Here is a 23,827-nt window from a genome sequence, read left to right on the forward strand (position 1 = left end):
GGGCACCCAGCTCTCCCTCTTCTCTCCCTCTGGAGAGCAGGAGCCCCGGAGGAGCCACGCGCATGGCGCGCAAAGCACCCAGAGATGCTTTATTTGGGGGGCCCTCCTGGCCGGGGGCTGAGCTTCCCCCTCCCTGGCCTAGAAGCCGGAGGCAAGTGATCTCCGCTGTTACGGAAATTACGGGGGCGGGGGCACATCTTTAAAGTTGCTAAATGTTACAAATATTATGCCTGAAAATGTATCCTTTCAACTTGACAGCTCAGGGAAGTTACCTAGCTTTAAAAAATAATATAAAATCATTACAAATATTATGCCTGAATGTATCCTTTCAACTTGACAGCTCAGGGAAGTTACCTAGCTTTAAAAAGAATATAAAATCATCTCCTTTGCCAGTTTCCTCCATTCCAAAGCTATTTTCCCCTTGAAAAAGGACTCCAGGAAGTTTCCAGAGGTGACAATTGCTGGGCTCATTGTTAGCCAAAGGAAGCCAAATCTCATCACCTGACTCGCCTCAGGCTCCAGACATGCAAAGGAACTTCTATTGTACTTTTGGGTGGTGGGTACTTATGACATAATTGTCTATGCTCATCTTATACTTGTGTGTTTCCCTAACACATCTGTCTATGCTAATGACGTGTAACCCTCCCCTTTTGTGACATGTCAGTGATGTAGCAGTGATGCAGCAATGATGCTGTACGAACTGTATTCTGGGATATGGTGGGAAGGTTTTAAAAGTCCTTGTCACCCCATCCTCGGGGTTCAATCTCCTTTTGAACCTGTTGCACAATAAACTCGGATCTTCAGCTATTTGCTCCGGTTGGCTGGACTCCTCCCTTTATTCCGCAGGGACTCGCAGGCTCAGCCCGACGAGCTGGGGGACTGAGCAGCCTGGCACCTAGATTTTTCTGTAACACCCCCCTCCCAAAGAAAGGCTCAACATCCACGCCCATGGGGGCCTGTGGCCAGCCCAGACCCTGGAGCATCTGCATCTCTGCCCCAGCTTGAAAGTTAGGGGCTGCAGTGCTGGCGAACCTTATCTCCCCCTCCCCGTCCAGACAGAGGAATGGCCTTGTGGGGTTGGACAAGAGAGTCCCATCTGGGTGGTGTGGAGGGGGCAGTGCGGGGGCTTCTAACTGTAAAGTAGGGAGGGCCCTCCTGAGTCATCTAGTTGAACCCCCAGCATAGTAGTAATCTCAGCTAAGCATCACAGGCAGGGGGCCATCCAAGCTCCCCCCACCCCACCCAAGGAAGGCACTCTCCCCACTGGCTGTGCCAGACTGACCTCTCAATGGCCCCTCCTGGCACACTTTCCTGTGGCCAGCGACTCTGAACAAGAGACCCCCCCCCTGTAGGGTGCTGTGTTGATGTCCGCCAGGCTAAGGAAAAGCAAAGCAGCTGCGCATTGGCACTGAGGGTTCCCAGACTTCAGCCGGTGCCCTCCAGGTTTTCTGAGTGCAGGCATCGTGCTGGCTGGCACGGAGGGGAACTGCAGGCCAATCTGCCTAGGGGGCACCTGCATGGAGATGGCGGTGCCAGGGAGAAGAGCAGCAGGTTCAGCCAGAGGCTCCTAAAGGCTCTGCCCAGTTTCTTGGCGTGGAAGATGTGACCAGCCAGCAGGGGCTGGGGCTGGCCCCTCCTGGCCCCTGTTACCCAAGGTAAAGGACCCCTGGTCAAGTCCAGCCAAAGGCGACTATGGGGACTTACTTCTGAGTAAGCGTGCATCAGATGGAACGGCAAATCCCTTTGAACCGCGTAGGGGTTACTCCTAAGTAAGCATGCATCAGGCAGGGCTGCAGAGTGGTGCTTCCAAAAGCAGCCAGTTTGCACATCTCATGGGATTTAATGTCATGCCATTATAAATGCACGGGGATAAGTGCATTTATAGAGACACATTTCCACAAAACACCCAAACTCCGGCATGTAGCCGCAGGTGATACAATAGGAGCCTTTCTGCAAATGGCCTTTGCAACACAACTCACTGGGTGGTAACAAAGTATACACATTTGCCTCTTTACAACGGATGCTTTCGCATAGCCCCGTTTCCTCAATGAATCCACCCATTTCAGTAAAACCTGAGCTGAAATAGTAAGGAGAGCCAAACAGCAGCCCTGTCTGACCCTCGTCAGCCTCCAGACTCTCCCAGTCACGTGGCAGGAGATTCATCCTGAGGCCCCCCCCCCCCGTGAGACGGGTATGACATCATGGATGATCCATTGATGATCCACATGATCCAAGCAGACTCGTCCAAAGAGCAGATCTCTATGCCTGAATGAAACGGGTCTGCGATGATGGATTCTGGAGTCAAGAAATCCTCCCTTTCCAGTGATCTCTCAGGCTGGCCAGGAAAAGGCAGGGAGCAGGAATCCTCAGGCATCCCGATGGACAGATTTGTCATGTTGCCAAAACAGGAACTCGGAGTCTGATCTGATTTCCATGCAGAACTCATTTTGTGACTTCGCTGTTGGATTGTCGGGATCAGCCCCTTCCCCGCTCTCCTGATCCCAGAAGGAAGACGGGGGGGGGGGGGATTTCTACTCCTCCTTCTCCCCCCACCCGCTCAAAACCTTCCCTCCCCTCCCGGAACATCCTTCTCTCATCCCGCCCACACAATCCCAAATCACACCCCCAATACATTGCTCCTCCTCCTCCTCCTCCTCCAATCCGGTTTCTGCTCCAGAAATGTGGGGCGGGGAGCCCCCCTCCCAACCTTTCTGCTTCTCCCGGAAGTGGAGCTTCCACTCCGGATTGCTGCTCTGCCCCGTAGCTCGGGGGGGGGGGCGCTTTCGGAAAGGGGAGGGAGGAGGCAGGGGACCCCCCCCCGTGGATGTTGCAGGAAAGGAGAATCGGGAGCGAGGAGAAAGAGGTAAAGGGGTCGCGGGGGGGAAGGAGAGGGAGGGGGTAAGGACCCAGAGACCCCCGCCAGCTCCCCCAAGCGCCTTCCGTGGGGCCTGGATCCTGGCACGCGTGCTGCGAAGGGGGCTTTCCTCGCAGGTCGGACCCCTCACCCGTCTCCCCTGGCTCTGCGCGGAGAAAAGCGGCCCATGAAAGGGTTAAGGGGCGCGAGAGACGCCTGGATAGAGACCCCCCTGTCCCTCCCTTGCTCCTGTCGGGGGGGGGGTGCTAGGATGGAGAGATGGGGCGCGCAGGGCGAGGGTGTTGCTGGAGGTGGGCCACGAAAGGGTTAACGGGCACGAGGGATAGAGACCCCCCTGTCCCTCCCCTGCTTCTCTTGGGGGGGCGCCTCTGGCTGGAGAGATGGGGGCGCAGGACGTCAGGTGAGCGGCGCCAAGGTAGCCTCTGGATGCAGGGGAGACTCCGGGAGACAGGGATGGGGTCAAGGAAATTGGGGGGGGAGGGAGAGGAGCATCCCTGGGGCAGGGAAGGGCAACATTGGCGGCGGGGGGGGGGAGATATCGCGTCTCCATTGTGGCAGCTGCGGGGGATCTCTGGTGGAACAGCCTTGGCCTCTCTCTCCCGCCCAGTAATCGACCCCTCCCCCTTCAAGGCGACCAGAGAGGGATCCCTGGAAAGTGGGGGGTCCTGTCCCCCCACCCTTCCTTCCTGCATTCTCCATCCTCTTCCTGCCCCATAAGCCCCTGCCCTGTCCAGACACAGCGATTCTGCCCAGTCCAACCTTTGGTCCCCTGGAGAGGAGAGGAAATCCAGAGGAAGAGATGTCAGTATTTGTAAGAAGAAAAGAAAAGCTTCTGGCCTCCCTTTGTCGCCTCAGCCTGGTCCTTGGGCCCTTGGCAGCATAAAAGATTATTATTATTATTATTATTATTATTATTATTACAGACGCTTCAGGTTACAGACTCCACTAACCCAGAAATAGCACCTCATGTTAAGAACTTTGCTTCAGGATGAAAACAGAAATCGTGCTCTGGCGGCGCAGCGGCAGCGGGAGGCCCCATTAGCTAAAGTGGTGCTTCAGGTTAAGAACAGTTTCAGGTTATGAATGGAACTCCGGAACGAATTAAGTACTTAACCCGAGGTACCACTGTATTCTAAAAAGTCTTTCTGCAAAGGCGACTGACCAACTGTACACACATCCACACTGCCAGCTTTCACCAACCAACCAACCCAATACCAAACTAACATTTCTCACTCTATATATACAACCCGCAGCTTTTTAAGCATTAAAGAAACAGCGGCCAATTTTTAGCCGTGACAAGAGGGGAGGGGAGAGGCCTTCTCAGAAGCGGCTCTTGGTTTCCGCAATCCCACCCAGGAAGCAGCCAGAAGCCTTTTCCTCTCTCTCAGGCTTCCATCTTTAAGCGTCTTTTCCACTGAGGATGAGGATAATGTACACCTGTCATCAGAAACGGGTGCAGAGTCCATGGAATGGCTCTCAGGATTGATACAGAAGTTGCACCTCAAAAGCATTTCTGTTCCTCTTATTCTTTGTAGCCAATGTCAGAGTGACTGACAAGCTGAGATGCAATCCATCAGCATCTGATGACAGCCACTGCATGAATCTTTTGTCACGTGACAAAGACACATGAGAGCAGAAGCAGCAAAGCAGGCTGGGAAGTGCAGGGACTGCACAGTCATTTGGGCCTACTCAATTTATTCAGGCTTAACTGCTAACTGTGGAGTCATTCTGACATGTGACGTAGTAGCCAGTTGCACTTTGTGCTCTCTGTAAGATTTCAGCAAGAGTCTGTCTGTCTCAGCCCTGAGCAGAGTCTGCATGCAATCTCAGTCAAACTGTTTGGAACCATGTTGTTTATGAAGAAGCTTATTTTAATTCAGTAAAGCTTTTATTCTTTAAAACTCTGCATTATTAATTTATGCTGCGTGTCATCTTCCCAGTCAAAGGACCCATTTTCATGATAGACAGTGCCTGTGGCTGGAGGCTCTACACACCGGGTGTGCCTGTGGAGGCCAGAGACTGCCAGTATTAGCACAGGTGAGGTGTGTGACCTCCCCAAATTTACAGACTGTATATAAATGTATATAAATGAGAAGTCGTGGGTGGGGTTATATTTTACAGCAACCCTGTGATAACATTTTGTGAGCTGAGATAGCAGTACGAATTCCAAAATAACTTCTAAAAACCCCACAAGATCATCATCATCATCATCATCATCGCATTTATACCCCCAGGCCTTAGTTTGCCTCCCCATGATCTAGAGAAAACACCAGCTTTGAATCATACAGAGTAAAACTACCAGAACCTTCTTGAACCGATAGGTTAGGAATTATCACTGTACTTAGATCCGTACTTTTCTATGCCTGAAAAATGCAACCATGACACTGGGAATGTTCAGGGATGCAGGAGAGGATATATTGTTTGATTATATCCTTTCCAACTTGTGTTAACAAGTTGTACAATTTATCAGAGTAACATTCCCCTCTTTAAACTTACAGCGGATGCATTTGCTCAGGCTCGCTAAAGCCTCTAAAATAAGTTTCCTTGGTAATTTCCACTTTAGTCCCTCATAAAAAGATAGACACGACACAATCTTCTATAAAAGTATAAAAAGAGTTTACTCACACATTCTGTTCACAAATGGATCCCAGAAGGCAGTGACCCACAGGCTGCACACCTGGTCCTTCAGGGGCACAGTTACCCCATCAGGACCAGGAATGCCCCCACCCTCCCCCAGGGACAGTATTTCTGACTTGTCAGGATTCAACCTCAATGTGTTGGCCTCCATCCATCCTCCAACCACCTCCAAACAGACACACAGGGCATTCACCGCCTTCACTGCTTCCGATTTAAGAGAGGAAGAGCTGGGCATCATCCACATACTGGTGAACACCCAGCCCAAACCCCCTGATGATCTCTCCCAGTGGCTGCATATAGATAGTAAAAAGCATGGGGGAGAGAATGGAGTCCTGAGGCACCCCACAAGTAAGCATCCAGGGGTCTGAACACTCATCCCCCAACACCACTTTCTGGACATGGCCCAGGAGGAAGGAGGGGAACCACTGCATAGCAGGGCCCCCGGCTCCCCTAGAGGGTCCAGAAGGACACCATGGCCAAAGGTCTCCAAAGCCGCTGAGAGAACCAGGAAACAGCTTCCCCCTCAGCCTCTGGCCCGTTGGAGATCATCAACCAGCACAACCAGGGCAATTTCAGTCCCATGATGAGGCCTGTCAAGGCTGCCTCAGGTCTCAGCTCACAAAAGACCAACGCCAATTTCTTCTTATATACAAAAGTGTTTATTGGAGTTCATTGTTTGCTTCACATCCGAGGTGCACAGCCCCACGTCTGTTACGCTTAGACCGTTGAAGTCCCCTCTGAGTCAGTCCCTCCCCTGCACCAGTTTAAGAGGCTTGCGCTGCTCCACCTCTTCCTCTCTTTCCTTTTCCGCAGGGTCTTCCTGCCCGCTGGGGTTTCGCCCCTCCTGGATTCCCCTGACGCGGAATCCCCAGATTGCTCTTCCCCCCTCCTGCGGGCTTTGGGACCTGGCCCCTCCTCCGGGCTCCCTGTACTTCCGCGCGCCTCCACATTTGAACTTGGCGCGCGCGCCCAACCTCTAACCTTCCTTTTGACAGCTACACTACTCCCTTCACTACTCCCCTCCCCTTCCGGGAGGGTGGCTTGCTCCAACCTCCCTCCCTTCTCTGCTGCCGGAGCTGCTTCCCCTGATACACTGGAACCTCCACCCCCTTCGCTGCACTCTGGCGGGGAGGCTGGTCCTGACGCCCAGCTGCCACTTTGGGATCCCCCGCTGGCCCCCTGCTCCTGACAGGTTCCCCCTGGGGCTCCCCTGGCCTTGACCACCGGCGCCCCCTTCTGGGAATCCTCTGATTCGCTGGAAAGACTCATGGAATCTCTTGAGTCATTGTCATCCTCTTCCTCGCTGTCCTGGGATTCATCCCCATCGCTCTCCATCTCCTGCCTACCCTGTGCCTCTGTCCCTGAACCCCTGACAAGGCCTGAATCCCCATTGGAAGGATCATGGCGGCAGGAGCTTTCTTGGTCCTGCACCCCCAAAAGCTCCAGCCACAAGACTTTCATTAGCTTTGAAGGGGCCACATGATACACTGTGGTCTTTTCTTCGAAAAACAAATATTTTGAATACTTTTACAGTGCCGTATGATGTAAATATGGGATCCGGGTGGCGCTGTGGGTTAAACCACAGAGCGTAGGACTTGCCAATCAGAAGGTCAGCGGTTCGAATCCCCGTGATGCGGTGAGCTCCCATTGTTCGGTCCCTGCTCCTGCCAACCTAGCAGTTCGAAAGCACGTCAAAGTGCAGGTAGAGAAATAGGTACCGCTCTGGCTGGAAGGTAAACGGCGTTTCCATGCGCTGCTCTGGTTCGCCAGAAGCGGCTCAGTCATGCTGGCCACATGACCCGGAAGCTGTATGCCGCTGGCTCCCTCGGCCAATAAAGCGAGATGAGCGCCGCAACCCCAGAGTCGGCCACGACTGGACCTAATGGTCAGTGGTCTCTTTACCTTTATGATGTAAATTTTGTTTCTGTTTCCCTTGTTCCACATCGGAGAGACTTTGATACACAGCTCTGAGCCCATCTCCCCCCTTGAAACTGCTGTGTTTGTAGCACTGCCAGCCTGGGCAGTGGGTTTGGGGGTCCTGGGCTGCCTAGACAACAAGACCCCCTTCTCAGCCTGGCTGATATGGTCCCAAGGAAAGCAGAGCAGTAGGTTGGGCACCAGCTTGGCTGCAGGAGTTGAATGAAGAAGGTGTGCAGGACACCATCCAACCGTCTTAGAGACTCCACTCTGGATTTGTGTGGGTTTCCCTCCATAGCCTTTTCTTCTCCTGAACATAACTCACGAGGCAGTGAAGGTTTAGGACCAGAGTTTTCCTTCTCGATGGGCTTCCTTCCCCGGTTGACGATCCCATCTGCCCTTCACTTTCCTCTTCCGCACGGGCAGAATCTGCCTTCTAGACTGTGTGATTCACTGTTCTTCTCCTCCTCTCCATCCACCAGGGCTTGACTTCACCTGCAGCAGAATTCCCCAACCCACCAAGGATTTGAGACCCATCAGCTATTCTCACCTCACCTGGTTTTGCCAGCCGGTTGAAGCCATTCCTGGGATTGTGGCCCCTGATTCATCCTGACAGCTTCTGGAAGGCACAGGTGAGAGCTGAGTGCAGGGTGGGGACCAGCAAAGGTACTACCGCTCCCATGACTCCTCATGACATCATATAATAGCTATATTTGAGACAGAACCGGAATAAATTCATGTCTCTAGAAATAACACAACTTCAGGCCATCAATAATTCAACACTACATATTCAAGGTTGAAGTTTTCACTAGTACAGTTATCCATTTGCCTTTAATATGCAGCTTTTTCAGTGTCACTTTAGGATGGGCTCGAGATCAGGCAGCACATCATTATTATAAGGAACAGTGGGGGTCTGGGATTGCAATGTGCCAGCTGCTTTTCTTCTGCTTCTCCTGCTCTCTCCATGCAATGTGAGGCATGTAGATGGAGGTCCATCTCCAAGAACAGGAGCTTTCCTGTGAGGAAACAATTGATTTGAAAAGGCTGTATTCCAAGATCATGCTGCTTTATTAACAATGATTGAGGATTATGAAAGGTGGTGATGCATTACTATCATTTGATGACATTGCTTTTTCATTTCCAAAAAATTGGGAACATGGGTAGGAGGCGGGGGAATGTAGGAGATGTTGATATAAGACAATGCTAATGGCACTTGATGTGTTGTCTGTCACTTTGTTCTCTTTCTTGTAACCCAAACAGGATTTTCTTTCCTCCCACTCTGAAGAAGGTGATGGAGAAGACATTCAGAATTCCAAGGAATGGGGCACCTTTCGTTTCATGAGGAATAGAAATTAAAATGTGTGAAATGTGGGATATGCTTCATTGAATGAGGACACATAGCTCACATCAATGACTCCGAGAGGAGAAACCATTTAAAGGTATGGAGTGTGGGAAAAGTTTCACTGATAGTGGAAAACGTAGAACACATCAGCGGATTTACATGGACAAGAAAGGATTACAATGCAGGAAGTGTGGAAGAACTTCAGTCAGAGAGGATTCCTCAATATACATCAGCGGACTCACACAGGGGAAAAACCTTTTAAATGCATGGAGTGCGGGAAAAGCTTCCATCAGAGTGGACACTTAAGTTCACATCTACGGATTCACACGGGTGAAAAACCTTTTAAATGTATAGAGTGCGGAAAGAGCTTTAATCATAGTGGAGACCTTAGAAAACATCAACGGAGTCACACAGGGGAGAAACCATATAAATGTATAGAGTGCGGAAAGAGCTTCAGTCAGAGTGGAGACCTTAGAAAACATCAACGGATTCACACAGGGGAGAAACCATTTCAATGTATGGAGTGTGGAAAAAGTTTCTGTCAGAGTAGACAGTTAAGTTCACATCTACGGATTCACACGGGTGAAAAACCTTTTAAATGCATGGAGTGTGGGAAGAGCTTCAGGCAGAATGGAGAACTTAAATTACACCAGCGAAGTCACACTGGTGAAAAACCATATAAATGTATGGAGTGTGGAAAGAGCTTCATTCAGAGTGGGCACCGCAATATGCATCAACGGACTCACACAGGGGAGAAACCATATAAATGTATAGAGTGTGGAAAGAGCTTTAGTGATACTGGAGACCTTAGAAAACATCAACGGATTCACACAGGGGAGAAACCATATAAATGTATAGAGTGCGGAAAGAGCTTCAGTCAGAGTGGAGACCTTAGAAAACATCAACGGATTCACACAGGGGAGAAACCATTTCAATGTATGGAGTGTGGAAAAAGCTTCTGTCGGAGTGGATACTTAAGTTCACATCAACGGACTCACACGGGTGAAAAACCATATAAATGTATGGAGTGTGGAAAGAGCTTCAGTCGGAGTGGACACCTCAATAAACATCACCAGACTCACACAGGGGAGAAACCATATAAATGTATGGAGTGTGGAAAGAGCTTCAGTCAGAGTGGACACCTCAATAACCATCACCAGACTCACACAGGGGAGAAACCATATGAATGCAGGGAGTGTGGAAAGAGCTTCAGTCAGAGTGATAGACTTAGAATACATCAACGGACTCACACGGGTGAAAAACCATATAAATGTATGGAGTGTGGAAAGAGCTTCATTCAGAGTGGGCACCGCAATATGCATCAACGGACTCATACAGGGGAGAAACCATATAAATGTATGGAGTGCGGAAAGAGCTTCAGTCAAAATGGATACCTTAAAACACATCAACGGACTCACACAGGGGAGAAACCATATAAATGTATAGAATGTGGAAAGAGCTTCAGTTACAATTCAGGCCTTAGATCACATCAACGGACTCACACAGGCAAGGGAAAACCATATGAATGTATGGCATGCGGGAAGAGCTTCAGTCAAAAAGGAGACCTTAAATTACACCAGCAGACTCACACAGGGGAGAATCCATTTAAAGCATGGAATGTGGAAAGAGCTTCAGTTTCAATGCAAGCCTTAGAAGACATCAACTGGCTCACACAGGGAGGAAACCATTTAAATGCATTGAGTGCGGAAAGAGCTTCAGTCAGAATGGAGACCTTAAAACACATCAACGGATTTACACAGGGGAGAAACCATATAAATGTGTGGAGTGTGGAAAGAGCTTCATTCAGATTGGAAACCTTAGAAAACATCAACGGACACACAGGGAAGAAACCATTTAAATGTATGGAGTTTGGAAGGAGCTTCAGTCCGAGTGGAACCCTTGATTTACATCAACAAACTCCCACATGAGAGAAACCATATAAATGTCAAGTAGACAGAGGTTCAGTCCTAGTGGAAGTCCTACATCAACAGACTCATGGACAGGAAGAACTTTTACAGTTGACACCCTACAAACCCATCAACCCTCAAAGAGGAGAAGCTGTTTAAAGGGAAAGATTGCAGAAAGTGCTTTAGTTATAATGGAGTGTTTAAGGAACATCTAAGGACTCAGAGGGGAGAACCCATTTAGATGTATGGAGTGAGGAACATGTTCCTTTCAGAGTCCACTCTTTTGTTCACAGCAATGAACTCAACTTAGCAGAAAATCCATTTTAAAAGCATGTCATGTATTTGAAGTTCTGGTGTTTATATATAAAATTGTATAGTAATGAAATAATGAAGGTAATGTCTCACAATAGTGAATATAATTTTAGATGTAAGGTACCTTTTGATAGTGAGGGGGAGTTGGTGAATCTGGATTTCTGGTGGTGAATGAGGATTAGGGCTGGGCGATCTATTAATCTCATCCTATATCGGTTTCTAGACCACATTGTGATAACTTTTCAAAAACAATTGATATGGCAACACACCACAGATCACAGTGCGTTTTTCTGGGAAAAACATTTGCCTGGAAGCAGCCGGCAGAAAGCTTTTCTTCGTGAAGCCCCTGCTGACTTCCCTCCCAGACGACAGGAAGCGAAAGACACACATCCATTGCCCTGTGTTCTTCCAGCCTCTTTCATCCCTTGCTCCCTTCTGCCGGTTTGTGTGCCTGACTTAGATATCCTGTGTGCTGTATTTTTTTTACCGCTGAAACTGGATTTGCTCTCAGGAGCTAAGTTTTGTGCCTCACTGGGGACCCAATGAGAACTGTATGCTTTGAAAGCTCAGTAAACTATTACTGAAGAAGTCCTGCTGCCTCTGTGTGTGTTTTTGACCTCAGTGTGGGACTTGCTCTACATGTGGCCCCTACCCTGCTGCTACTTGGCTCATACCCTGGAGTTGCTCTACTCAAGCATGCAAGACGGTTTTTGCACCAAACTCTGTCATCCCCCCACCGCATGATCTCCAAGCACTGCTTCTTCACCCAAACTTCATCCCTGCCTCCTAAGCATTCTGAAGAAAACTGATAATACTGTAAGTTCATGGGTGATTTCCCCCCAAGCCTAATTGCAAGAGGGGAACGGAGGGACTGCAGGGACCAGGGAAGTCTCCTGATGGGCCCATCTTCACTCTTGAACCCCATGGGGCAACCCCAGAGCTCCTCCTCATTCTGGGGTTTGGGGAAGGTAGTATTTTTCCATAGTCCCAGAAGTTTTTATTCAGTCATGCTGCTAGGGAGTTTTCCTACCAGAGGCCCACAGTTCATATTGCTATCATACTGATTTTACTGTTGTTTCTGCTTTTGCTGTCATGGAACAGCTGGGTGCAGGGTGGGGAGGCACCAGTTGGGGGACCTACAAGGGAAGAAGGCTTAGATCCTGGGGACTTGTGGTGGGATGGCAGTGAGCAGAAAGAGGGAGGAAAGGGAACAGAACGGGAGGGGAGGTGTTGCAAGCTGAGGAGGAAACAGGGTTTGGTGAGCAGGAAGAGGCTGGGGCAGAGAGCAGTTCAGGCTCAGAGGGAGGAGAGGAGGGGGCCAGGAGACCCAGAGGAGGCCGGCTGCTGAAGCAATTCTTGGGTGGGCAATTCTTGTGTCTTCCAGTACTTCCCGATGAGTATTCTTGCTGCTGTTGTAGCATACATAAAGAAAGTTCTATCCTCCCTTCGCACCAATTGGCCGACCATGCCCAGAAGAAAGGCCTCTGGTTTCTTCAGAAACGTATACTTAAATACCTTTTTCAGTTCATTATATATCATTTCCCAGAAAGCCTTAATCCTTGGGCATGTCCACCAAAGGTGAAAAAAAGTACCCTCCGTCTCTTTACATTTCCAACATTTACTATCTGGCAAATGATAGATTTTTGCTAGCTTGACTGGGGTTAAGTACCACCTGTAAATCATTTTCATTATATTTTCTCTTAAGTCATTACAAGCCGTAAATTTCATACCTGTGGTCCATAACTGTTCCCAGTCAGCAAACATAATGTTATGTCCAAAATCTTGTGCCCATTTAATCATGACAGATTTAACCGTTTCATCCTGTGTATTCCATTTTAACAGCAAGTTATACATTCTTGATAAATTCTTGGTTTTAGGGTCTAACAATTCTGTTTCCAGTTTTGATTTTTCCTCCTGGAAACCAATCTTTTTATCTAAATTATAAGCCTCCCTTATTTGATAATAATGAAGCCAGTCTCAGACTTTAGTTTTTAATTTATCAAATTTATCAAAACTCTGCAGCTTTAGTTTATCTCCATATTGTTCTAAAATTTCACAATATTTTGGCCAATTTGCCTCCATATTAATTTTTTTCAAAGCCTTAGCCTCCATTGGTGACAGCCACCTTGGTGTTTTACTTTCCAACAAATCCTTATATCTCACCCAGACATTAAACAATGCTTTCCTGACAATATGGTTCTTAAAGGCCTTATGTGCTTTAACCTTGTCATACCATAAATATGCATGCCATCCAAAGACATTGTCAAAACCTTCTAAGTCCAAAATGTCTGTGTTTTCAAGAAGCAGCCAATCTTTCAGCCAGCAAAATGCGGCTGATTCATAATAAAGTTTAAGGTCTGGCAGGGCAAATCCACCTCTTTCTTTAGCATCAGTTAAAATCTTAAATTTTATTCTTGGCTTCTTGCCCTGCCAGACAAATCTCGAAATATCTCTCTGCCATTTCTTGAAACAGTCCATCTTGTCCAAAATCTGCAATGTTTGAAACAAAAACAACATCCTAGGCAATACATTCATCTTTATCACAGCAATTCGGCCCAACAATGATAACTTCAATTTTGACCATATTTCCAAATCCTTCTTTACTTCTATCCAACATTTTTCATAATTATCTTTAAATAAATTCACATTTTTAGCAGTCATATGAACCCCTAGATATTTCACTTTCTTAACCAATGTTAATCCTGTCTCCTTCTGAAACCTCTCTTTCTCAATCTCTGTAAGATTTTTCTCTTAACACCTTGGTTTTCACCTTATTCAATTTAAATCCTGCTACTTGACCAAATTCTTGGATTAATTGCAATACTCTTTTTGTACTGGATTCTGGCTCCTGTAGTGTCAAAATCAAATCATCAGCAAAAGCTTTCAATTTATACTGTTTAGCTCCGAGTTGTATACCTTTAACCAATTGTTCTTTCCTGATCATATTAAGCAAAACCTCCAGGACCGATATAAAAAGCAATGGGGAAATTGGGCAACCCTGTCTTGTTCCTTTCTCAATCTTAAACTCTTCTGTAACTACATTATTTACAATCAACTTAGCTTTTTGTTCCGAATAAATTGCACCTATACCGTTTTCAAAACTTTGGCCTACTCCCATTCCCTGTAAATTTTTCTTCATAAAACTCCAGGAAATATTATCAAAGGCTTTCTCCGCATCCACAAATATTAGAACTGCTTTAGTATTAATATTGACTTGTAGTTTTTCTAAAATATTAATGATGTTCCTCGTATTGTCTGACAAATGCCTCCCCGGGAGAAAGCCCGCTTGGTCCTTATGGATTTCTTTCACCAATACTTTTTTTAATCTTTTAGCCATAATTTCTGCAAAAATTTTGTAATCCACATTAAGTAGGGATATGGGACGGTAGTTCTTAAACTGTGTCTTTTCCACTTCTGTTTTCGGTATAAGTGTAATATAAGCTTCTTTCCACAACTCGGGTGCCTTCCCCCCCCCTAATATTTCATTGCAAACTTCTTTCAAAGGCTGCATTAACCATTCTTTCAGAGATTTATAATACTTTGCAGTCAAACCATCTGGCCCTGGAGATTTGCCCAATTTCATGTCCTGAATGGCTCCTTCCACCTCTTGATCAGATATTGTAGAGTTTAGCATCGATTTACTCTCTTGAGAGATTTTTTGTAATCCATTTGTTCTCAAAAATCGATCAATGTCTATTTCTTTCTGAGTCTCCTGCGTGTATAACTGTTTAAAGTATTTCTGAAAACACTTTCTAATATCCACAGGGTTCTGTATACTCTTTCCTTCTACTACCAAGTTCGTAATAGTGTTAAACTTTTGTCTTTTTTTCATTTGCCATGCCAGCAATTTCCCACACTTATTTGCTGATTCAAATGTCCTTTGTCTCATCTGTTTGATCTTCCATTCTATTTCCTGATTCGTCAATTTCATATATTGTACTTGATATAACTTTATCTCTTTTAAAATCTCCTGTGAATTCGGTTTTACCCTCAATCTCTTTTCTCCATCCTTTATTTTCTCCAAAATTTTTTCTCTCTTCTCGTTTTGGACTCTTTTCCTAATTGCATTTTGTTGTATCAAGAACCCTCTCATCACTGCTTTGCTTGCGTCCCAAATCACTCTTTTCTCGGTCGTAGTGTTCATGTTTATCTCAAAGTAATCTCTCAAGTTTTTCTGGGCCTTTTTAATGATTTCCTCATTCCTAAACAAGGAGTCATTTATCCTCCATCTAAAAGCTCCAATTGGCGTTAATACCATTTCAATCTTTACTGGGTTGTGATCAGAGCAGGTTTTAGGACCAATTACCGCTTTTTTTAATCTTCGGGGCCAGTCCCCTAGTGTGATGGGACGATGAGCTGCTTGTGTGTAAAATCCTAGTCCCTCAGAGTTTGGTCAAGTTTGCAAACCTCTGTCTGTAACGGAGCCCCTTAAACATGGCTCCGTCAGTCGCTGGCAGATTCCGACAGTGGTTGCTTTCGGAATCGCTTCCAACATAAAAGCTCCTTAACGGAAACACGTCTTCTGGACTCTCTGCGTGACAGTTTCCGGCGAGGAGTGGGTGTCCCTACAGGAGGTCCTGAAACCTCCCCACTGTTTTCGCTGGAAGTGTCTCTGAGCCATCCCTCCAGCTCCCTTTCCCTCAGCTCAGCTCCTCTCCCCCTACTGGTTCCCTCTTCAGCTGCTGAGTCTCTCCCAACCTGTGTGAGCCCTTTCACTTCCCTTCCTTCCGATGGCAGTTCCCTGACATCCACCTCCCCTCCAGGGCCCCCTTCATCCCCTCTCGCCCCCTCCTCTACGGGCGGTGAGGAGGCAAAACCCCGGAATGAACTTCCTTCATCTTCCGATGTCCCGAACACTTCTCTCCACCTGTTGCGGTTCCTGGTCTCGAAGTACTCCTCCTCCTCAGAGTCCATCTCCCCTTCCCCTTCCGATTCCGAGAATCCTTCCAACTCCTCCTCCTCATCGGTGGTCCCAAAGTATTCCCTCCGGAACCTCTCCACAGGCTGAGGTTTCCTTGGGAACCTTTGATGGAACGTTTCTATCAATACCTCGTCATTGATATCTTCTGCCATTACCCAAGTGTTTTCTGACTCCGGTTCTCCTTCCCACGCTACCAAATACTCCACCTGATCCCCCTTCCATCTGGCGTCGAGGATTTCTGCCACATGGCTGCTGCATTCCCTTTCTTCTATGACCGGTCCCCGAGTGGCCATCCCTTCTCGTCCCCCCTCATACGGTGACAGTAACGACCTGTGAAATACTGGGTGCAGTTTCATGTGGTTGGGTAACCGGAGCCTGAAAGCCACTGGGTTGACCTGTTGAATGACCTCAAAGGGACCCAATCTCCTGGGTCTTAATTTCTTACAACCTCCTTTGAACGGCAACCCTTGGGTTGACAGCCACACCCTATCTCCCACCCTTATGGTTTCACCTTCCCTTCGGTTCTTGTCTGCCTGCCTCTTGTATTCTTCCTTCGCCCTTTCTAAGTTGAGTTGGAGCTGACGATGGATTGCTTCCATTTCTTCTACAAAATGCTCGGCTGCCGGGACACCCCATCTCTCCCCTTCTCCCCCTGGGAAAGCCCTGGGATGACACCCATAATTAGCCAAGAAGGGGCTCATCCCTGTGGACACATTCTCGGCATTGTTGTAGGCAAATTCCGCCAGCGCCAACTTTTCTACCCAGTCATTCTCTCTGTCATTGACATAACACCTCAGGTATTGCTGGAGGACCCCGTTTGCTCTTTCCGCCTGCCCGTTGGTTTCAGGGTGCCGGGCAGTCGAAAAGTTGACCTCCACCTGCAGTAAGCCCATGAGCTTCCTCCAGAACCTGGAAGTAAATTGTTTTCCTCGGTCTGAGACCACCCTCAATGGCACCCCGTGCAACCTAAAAATGTGTTCTACAAATAACTTCGCTGTCTCTTCCGCCGTGACTGCATGCGAGCAGGCTACAAAGTGGCACATCTTTGTTAGTAGGTCTACCACCACCATGATGGCTGTTTTCCCCTTGGACTTCGGCAGATCAGTCATAAAATCTATCGACACTGCCTCCCAAGGTCGTTCTGGGGTTGGTAAGGGTTCTAATAGCCCCGCCGGTGCCCGCCTCTCCCCTTTGGCTCGCTGGCATTGCTCACACCCTCTTACATACTCCCGTACATCTTCCCTCACCTTAGGCCACCAAAATTCCCTGGTGACCAACCACATGGTTTTGTGTTGTCCAAAATGCCCCGCCGTGGGGCTGTCGTGCAACTGCTTGAGTACCCTCCCCCTTAAGTCTCCTTCAGGGATATACAGTGCCCCTTTGTAATACAAAGCTCCATTTCTTTCCTCGAAACCCCCTGGTTCCTCTCCCTCACCCCTAAGACCTCTGAGCTTATTCTGGGCGTATTCATCATTCTCTGTTTCCTCTACCAGTTCTCTTTGTCCCACCAATGCCGCCCCACACACCCAGCGGTCCTCTGGAATGACATGTCTCTCTTCGGGTGCTCCCTCCCCCTCCAAATATTCAGGTTTGCGTGAGAGAGCGTCCGCCCTAATGTTCTCTGGGCCTGGCACGTAACAAATCTCAAAGTTAAATTTGGAGAACTCCTGGGCCCATCTCACTTGCCATTGGTTGAGCACTCGTGCCGTCCTCCAATACTCTAGGTTCTTGTGGTCAGTGCACACTTGCACCTTATGTTGTGCGCCAATTAGCAGGTGCCTCCATCTCCGGAACGCCTCATGAATGGCTAGTAGTTCTCGGTCATACACCGTGTAGTTCCTCTCGGATTTGTTCAGCTTTCGCGAAAAAAAGGCACACGGTCTCCACTCTGACTCCTCCTTCCCTGGCTGCAGAAGCACCGCCCCAATAGCTCTGTCTGATGCGTCAGTTTCCACTCTCATCGGTTTTTGTAAATCCACATGCAGGAGTTGTTGTTCCGAGGCGAAGGCCCTTTTTAGTTCCTCAAATGCTCGCTCCGCCTCCTCAGTCCAAACGAACTTCTTCTTACTGCTGAGACAGTCCGTAATGGGCGCCGTCAGGTGGGCAAAGTTTCGGATGAACTTACGATAGAAGTTCCCAAATCCTAGGAACCTCTGCACATCCTTCCTTGTTTTGGGTGTTTTCCATTCCAGCACCGCCTGGACCTTGCCGGGATCCATGGCCAATCCCTTGTCTGACAGGCGATACCCCAGGAATTCCACCTCCTTGGTATGAAACTGACACTTCTCCAGTTTCACCCACAGCTGGTTGGCTTGCAGCCTGCTCAACACTTCTCTGACGTCTCTCACATGCTGCTCCTCATTCTCAGAATACACCAACACGTCGTCTAAGAAGGCCACACAATTCTTGTAAAGCAAAGGCCCCAGGACGTGGTTCATAAACGATTGAAAGCACGCGGAGCCTCCTTGTAGGCCGAAGGGCATAACTAAATATTCAAATGCCCCCAAAGGGGTGAACATGGTGGTTTTCCATTCATCCCCCTTCCTTATTCGTATCAGGTTGTACGCCCCCCTTAGGTCCAGTTTAGTAAAAATCTTTCCCTTCCTGACCCTTGTCAAAATGTCGTCAATCCTGGGCATAGGGAAAGCCACTGGTTCTGACACTGCATTTAAGGCCCTGAAGTCACACACAAGCCTCGGCTTGTTCGTGTTTTTTTTATCCACAAAAAACACTGGGCTGCCCCCCACCGCCCTGGACTCTCTGATGAACCCTCTCTTCAGGTTCTTGTCAATGAACTCTCTTAGCTCCTGCATCTCTCTGTCTGACATGGCGTACAGCTTGCCTACAGGGAGCTGTGCCCCAGGGAGTAAATTGATTTGACAGTCAAAGGGTCTATGCGGGGGTAGTTGGTCAGCTTCCCTTTCGCTGAAGACGTCGCGGAGATCTGCGTATTGTCGTGGTACCTTCACGTTCTCCGTTACTTCAGTCCCTGCTAGGGTGGCTTGGGCCCCTGCCAAACCCTTTCCCTCTTTGCAGTGTTCTAAGCAATGTGCTGAACCAAAAGAAACCACTCTCTGATGCCAGCCCACCAGCGGATCATGTAACGCTAGCCAGCTCATCCCCAATATAATGGGAGCTCCTCCCAAGGTGGCCACATTAAACGCTATCAGTTCGGTGTGCCTTGCCACCTTCATTATCATTGGGACGGTCTGCAAGCTGACTTCTCCTCCCAACAGCTCCCTGCCATCGATCGTGGTCACCTGCAGGGGGTTGCTTAAAGGGATCGTCTGTATCTGGTGTTCAGCTGCAAACTCTTTGCTCATGAAATTGCAGGAGCTGCCTGAGTCCAACAGCGCCTTTATCTTTAGAGGGTGTCCGTTTGGCAGCTCTAGCGCCACTTCTATCACTAGGGCGGGTTTAGGAGGTTCTGGCGTGGGCACTTTCACTGCTCTTTGGCCTGGCTGCTGTGCCCCGACGGTGGCAGCCAGGCGTTGGCTTTTACTTGCTTCGGTATTTCTTCCTCTCTTCCCTCCACAGCTCCTACCATCCCTTGCCATTCCTTCCTCTGGGGGCAGACTCTGGCAAAGTGACCTGGCTGTTGGCAGAGATAGCATTTCCGGGCGCCTTTTCCCTCCTTCTTTCCCCCCTCACTGGGCTTTGAAACTGCGCGCGCGCGCGCTGTTCCGATTTCCATCGGCTCTGCCGGCGGGAAAGTTGGCTCTGGAATGTCTGGAATGCGGAACTCCTTCCAACGTTCCCCCTTCCCTTCCCGCCTCTCCAATGCTCTCGCCTCCTGGCGCGCTCCTATGGTCAGCGCTGATTTGGTCAGCTGGTCCATAGACTCCACCCTGGGCGCCCGGGAAAGTTCGTCTTTCACAGCCGAAGAAAGCCCTTCTTCAAAGAGCATTTGAATGGGTTCCGCCGATAGATCCCACCCCAATTTATGGATCAACATGGTGAACTCAGTCCAGTACTCACGGACAGATCGGCTCCCCTGTTTGCAAGCCATTAACTGTCTGCGGACCACTCCCTGTTCAATATCGCTGGAAAACATCAGATCCATGGCGCGAAAGAACTTCATCGTGTCCTTTAGGACGTCACTATTCGCTGCCATCAGGGGTCTAACCCAGTCTCTCGCCCCCTTTTCAAGATGCCCAATCACGAAAGCCACTCGTGATTCCTCGTCAGGGAATTCATCAAACTGCAGATTGAGGGCATATTGCATCTCTGTCCGAAAGCCATGATAGTCTTTGGGCTCCCCCCCAAACTTCTGCACCAATCCTGGTACCTTTCTGACGAGCTGGGTGTCTTTCCCCTTTTTGTCTGCATCCTGAGCCCTCCTCTCCTCAAGCCTCGCCGTCTGCAGCGCTAGCTGGACCTCCAACACCCGGTACCTTTCTTCCAGGCTTGGACCCGCTCCAGCTCCTGCTTCTCCGGTTCCGGCTGGGTTGCTCATGATGCCTTCTCCTGCACAAGCTGCTCACGAAGACTGTCGGAATGCTGTGATGGGACGATGAGCTGCTTGTGTGTAAAATCCTAGTCCCTCAGAGTTTGGTCAAGTTTGCAAACCTCTGTCTGTAACGGAGCCCCTTAAACATGGCTCCGTCAGTCGCTGGCAGATTCCGACAGTGGTTGCTTTCGGAATCGCTTCCAACATAAAAGCTCCTTAACGGAAACACGTCTTCTGGACTCTCTGCGTGACAGTTTCCGGCGAGGAGTGGGTGTCCCTACAGGAGGTCCTGAAACCTCCCCACTGTTTTCGCTGGAAGTGTCTCTGAGCCATCCCTCCAGCTCCCTTTCCCTCAGCTCAGCTCCTCTCCCCCTAATGGTTCCCTCTTCAGCTGCTGAGTCTCTCCCAACCTGTGTGAGCCCTTTCACTTCCCTTCCTTCCGATGGCAGTTCCCTGACACCTAGTTATCCAAATTTGGTCTATTCTTGTCCATGTCATTTTGGCTTCAGAGAAGAAGGTTCCTTCTCTTTCCAAGGGGTTCTTTATTCTCCAAATATCTACAAGGTCCATATTATCAGTCATTTTAAAAAATGTCTTTGGTAGTCTGCCATCTTTCGTCACCGTTTGTCATTGGGCTTTATCCATATTTGTAGACACTCTCCATTCATATCTCCCATCAAAATTATGTTGTAATCCAAATAGTCCAATAGGATTTCATGCAGTTTTTTAAAGAATTCTGATTTTCCTTCATTTGGCGCATAGATGCCTAATGTCAAAAACTTCTGACCATGAAGCTGAATTTCAATTGCAATAAATCTTCCTTGGTCATCTTTAAATAAAAATTTTGGTGACAGGCTTTCCTTTGCATAAAGTACTACTCCTCTTTTTTTTACATTGTCTGATGAAATAAATTCTTCTCCTAGTCTTTTATTGATCAAAATTTTCCGATGTAGCCTTGTCACATGCATTTCTTGTAAACAAATCAAGTCCAAATGTTCTTTTTTTAATATATGAAATACTCTCCCCCTTTTCCCCCGGGAGTTCAATCCATTAATATTCCAGCTTAGTACTTGCAGTGTCATAATAATAATAATAATAATAATGATTTATTATTTATACCCCGCCCATCTGGCTGGGTTTCCCCAGCCACTCTGGGCGGCTTCCAAAAGAATATTAAAATACAATGATACATCAAACATTATGTCATGTTGTACTTACTCTCCTTCTCCCCCAACAGCTCCCAGAAGTTTGTCTATATCTGGCGGTGGCGTTGATTTCCCTTTTTTTTGTAGACTCTTGTCCAGTGCGGCAGGCTCTTTTCCCAGTCCTTTCTGTAGATCTTCTTCGTATGTACTCAGGAACTTATTTTTTTCCTCCACTGATCTTATCTTTATCTTTCTTCCTTTGAAACTAAAAGATAGGCCTTGAGGGAATTCCCACCTGAAAAGAATCTTACTTTTTCTCAACAGGGCCACCAGGTCTCCAAAATCTTATCTTAAATCCAAAAGATGTTTCGGTATGTCTTTAAAAATTTCCACTTTTGATTGCAGAATTGTCAAAGGTTTCTCGTAGTGCAAACCTAAAATTTTATCCCTCTCTTCTTTAGATCGGAGGGTAATAAAACAATCCCTTATTTTAATCTTTTTTCCTCCTTTTCCCAATCTAAAGGCCCTCACAATCTTGAAATCTTCTTGTTTCAAATCCGATTTCCAAAATTCTGCAAATTCTTGTGTCAGAAAATCTATCAAGGTGCCCGTCTCCAGCTCAGGAACAGCTCTAATTCTTAAATTGGTTTGTTTCTCTCTGAGTTCAATCATAGACAGCGTCAACTTATGATCTGCAATTTCTTTCTGTAGGCCAGGTACCTTCTCAGTTTCCAGCTGCCCTACTTTGAATTCCACAGCAGCAGTTTTTTCCTGTGTAGACTTCGACTCCTGCAATAGTCTCTGAATGGATTCTGTGTTGCTGTTCACCTTTTTCCCCAAGTTGTCTAATGTTTCTGTATTTAAATCAATTTTTTTATTTGCAGTATCAACTTTCTTATTCGTTTCTTCAACCTTTTTATTCGTCTCATCAACCTTTGTACTAAGTTGTAATAAGGTTTCATTAATCCTGGCCAGAGCACTGGCTAGAACTTCTTCTGCCATTCCACTGGACTTAACTTGTGTTGCTGTCGTAGGCAAACCAGCAGATGATTGCCTTCGATGCCCCCAGGCTTTCCCAGACCTCAAAACTGACGCGTCTAATTTCTCTCTGCCATCTGCCATAACAATGTGAAAGTCAAGGCCGTTCTCAGATATGCTGTTCCTGTTTACCAGTGGAAAATTCCCTTGTTGCAATTTCAGAAAGTCCCCCTAGGTGGACACTGTTACAACAGTCCAAAGCAGTCACTTTCCCTTTTGAAGTAACAAGAAAAGGAAAAAACAAAAGTGTAGACAAAGAAGAAGAAACAGTTCCAAAAAGTAGCCTTCCAATTATTTTTCCAACGAAGCTGGCCACAATATATCCACCTTACTGTCAGCAGTTCTCTTTGACAGCTTTTGACAGCTGAGATGTCTCACTGGCAGATTATTCTTTAGACAACTTTACGCAGTCCAAAAAACAAACCCCTTCCTTTCCTACTTTCAGAAGGGTAGATTCAAAAAGAGTTCTCAGGTCGGAAAACAGCTCTTTTCAGGTTAAATTTCAACATTTTAGCTCAAAGTCTCTATGCTTTACACTATTTACAAGACGGGAAGCGGACTTCCTGGCACTGTAGAGCCAGTGTGGTGTAGTGGTTAAGAGCGGTAGTCTCCTAATCTGGGGAACTGGGTTCGCGTCTCGGCTCCTCCACATGCAGCTGCTGGGTGACCTTGGGCCAGTCACACTTCTTTGAAGTCTCTCAGCCCCACTCACCTCACAGAGTGTTTGTTGTGGGGGAGGAAGGGAAAGGAGAATGTTAGCCGCTTTGAGACTCCTGAAGGGGAGTGAAAGGCGGGATATCAAATCCAAACTCTTCTTCTTCTCTTCTATACACCTCCCGCCGCGGTAGCCAATTCAACCCTTATTTTTGTTCCAATTCAAAGTCTTTTTCCTTTTAAAGATTTAGTCCAATTCGGAATCTTTTAAATCCAATTCCACCTACTCACGGTTAGTCTTTTAATCCGAATGTTCCAGGAAGAAATCAGCGCTCTCTAGCAATGGCAACATGGCTTCGCTCCGCGAAAGCAGCAGTCAACTCACAGCACCGCGCCTCTCCCCCGTTCCGCTCTGAAGCCTCAAAAAAAGGCTTCCTCGCGAGTTGGGAGGGCGCTGAAGGGTGCCCGCCGAGTCTCCACGTTCTCAGGCTTCAGCGCCTGCGATTTCTGGGGGTCCCCGCTCCGCTGCAGCGCTCAGGACCCGATTTTCGCGGAGCCGATTCCCTCCGTTACAGAGGGAATCCTCCGTTCGCTAATGGGGCTGACCGGAAGTCCTACAATAGTGAGTA

General features: G+C 47.9%; 1 protein-coding gene and 1 long non-coding RNA gene across 2 annotated transcripts; both read left to right on the forward strand.

Annotated features, from left to right (window-relative positions):
- The first annotated feature begins 33 nt into the window (after positions 1-33).
- LOC308486532 lies at positions 34-811 on the forward strand. Its single transcript, XR_013991133.1, has 2 exons — positions 34-151; positions 411-811. It is a non-coding gene; the product is annotated as an uncharacterized lncRNA (long non-coding RNA).
- A 7,119-nt stretch (positions 812-7,930) lies between these two features.
- LOC308486289 (uncharacterized protein) lies at positions 7,931-11,578 on the forward strand. The gene is made up of 2 exons (XM_081022980.1): positions 7,931-8,061; positions 8,690-11,578. The coding sequence occupies exon 2, from the start codon at positions 8,951-8,953 to the stop codon at positions 10,697-10,699; it is 1,749 nt and encodes a 582-aa protein (XP_080879106.1). The 5' UTR covers positions 7,931-8,061; positions 8,690-8,950; the 3' UTR covers positions 10,700-11,578.
- Positions 11,579-23,827: the final 12,249 nt, after the last annotated feature.

The sequence above is a fragment of the Podarcis pityusensis genome (assembly GCF_964106645.2).
Source record: "Podarcis pityusensis genome assembly, chromosome: 10".
Taxonomy (NCBI): Eukaryota; Metazoa; Chordata; class Lepidosauria; order Squamata; family Lacertidae; genus Podarcis; species Podarcis pityusensis.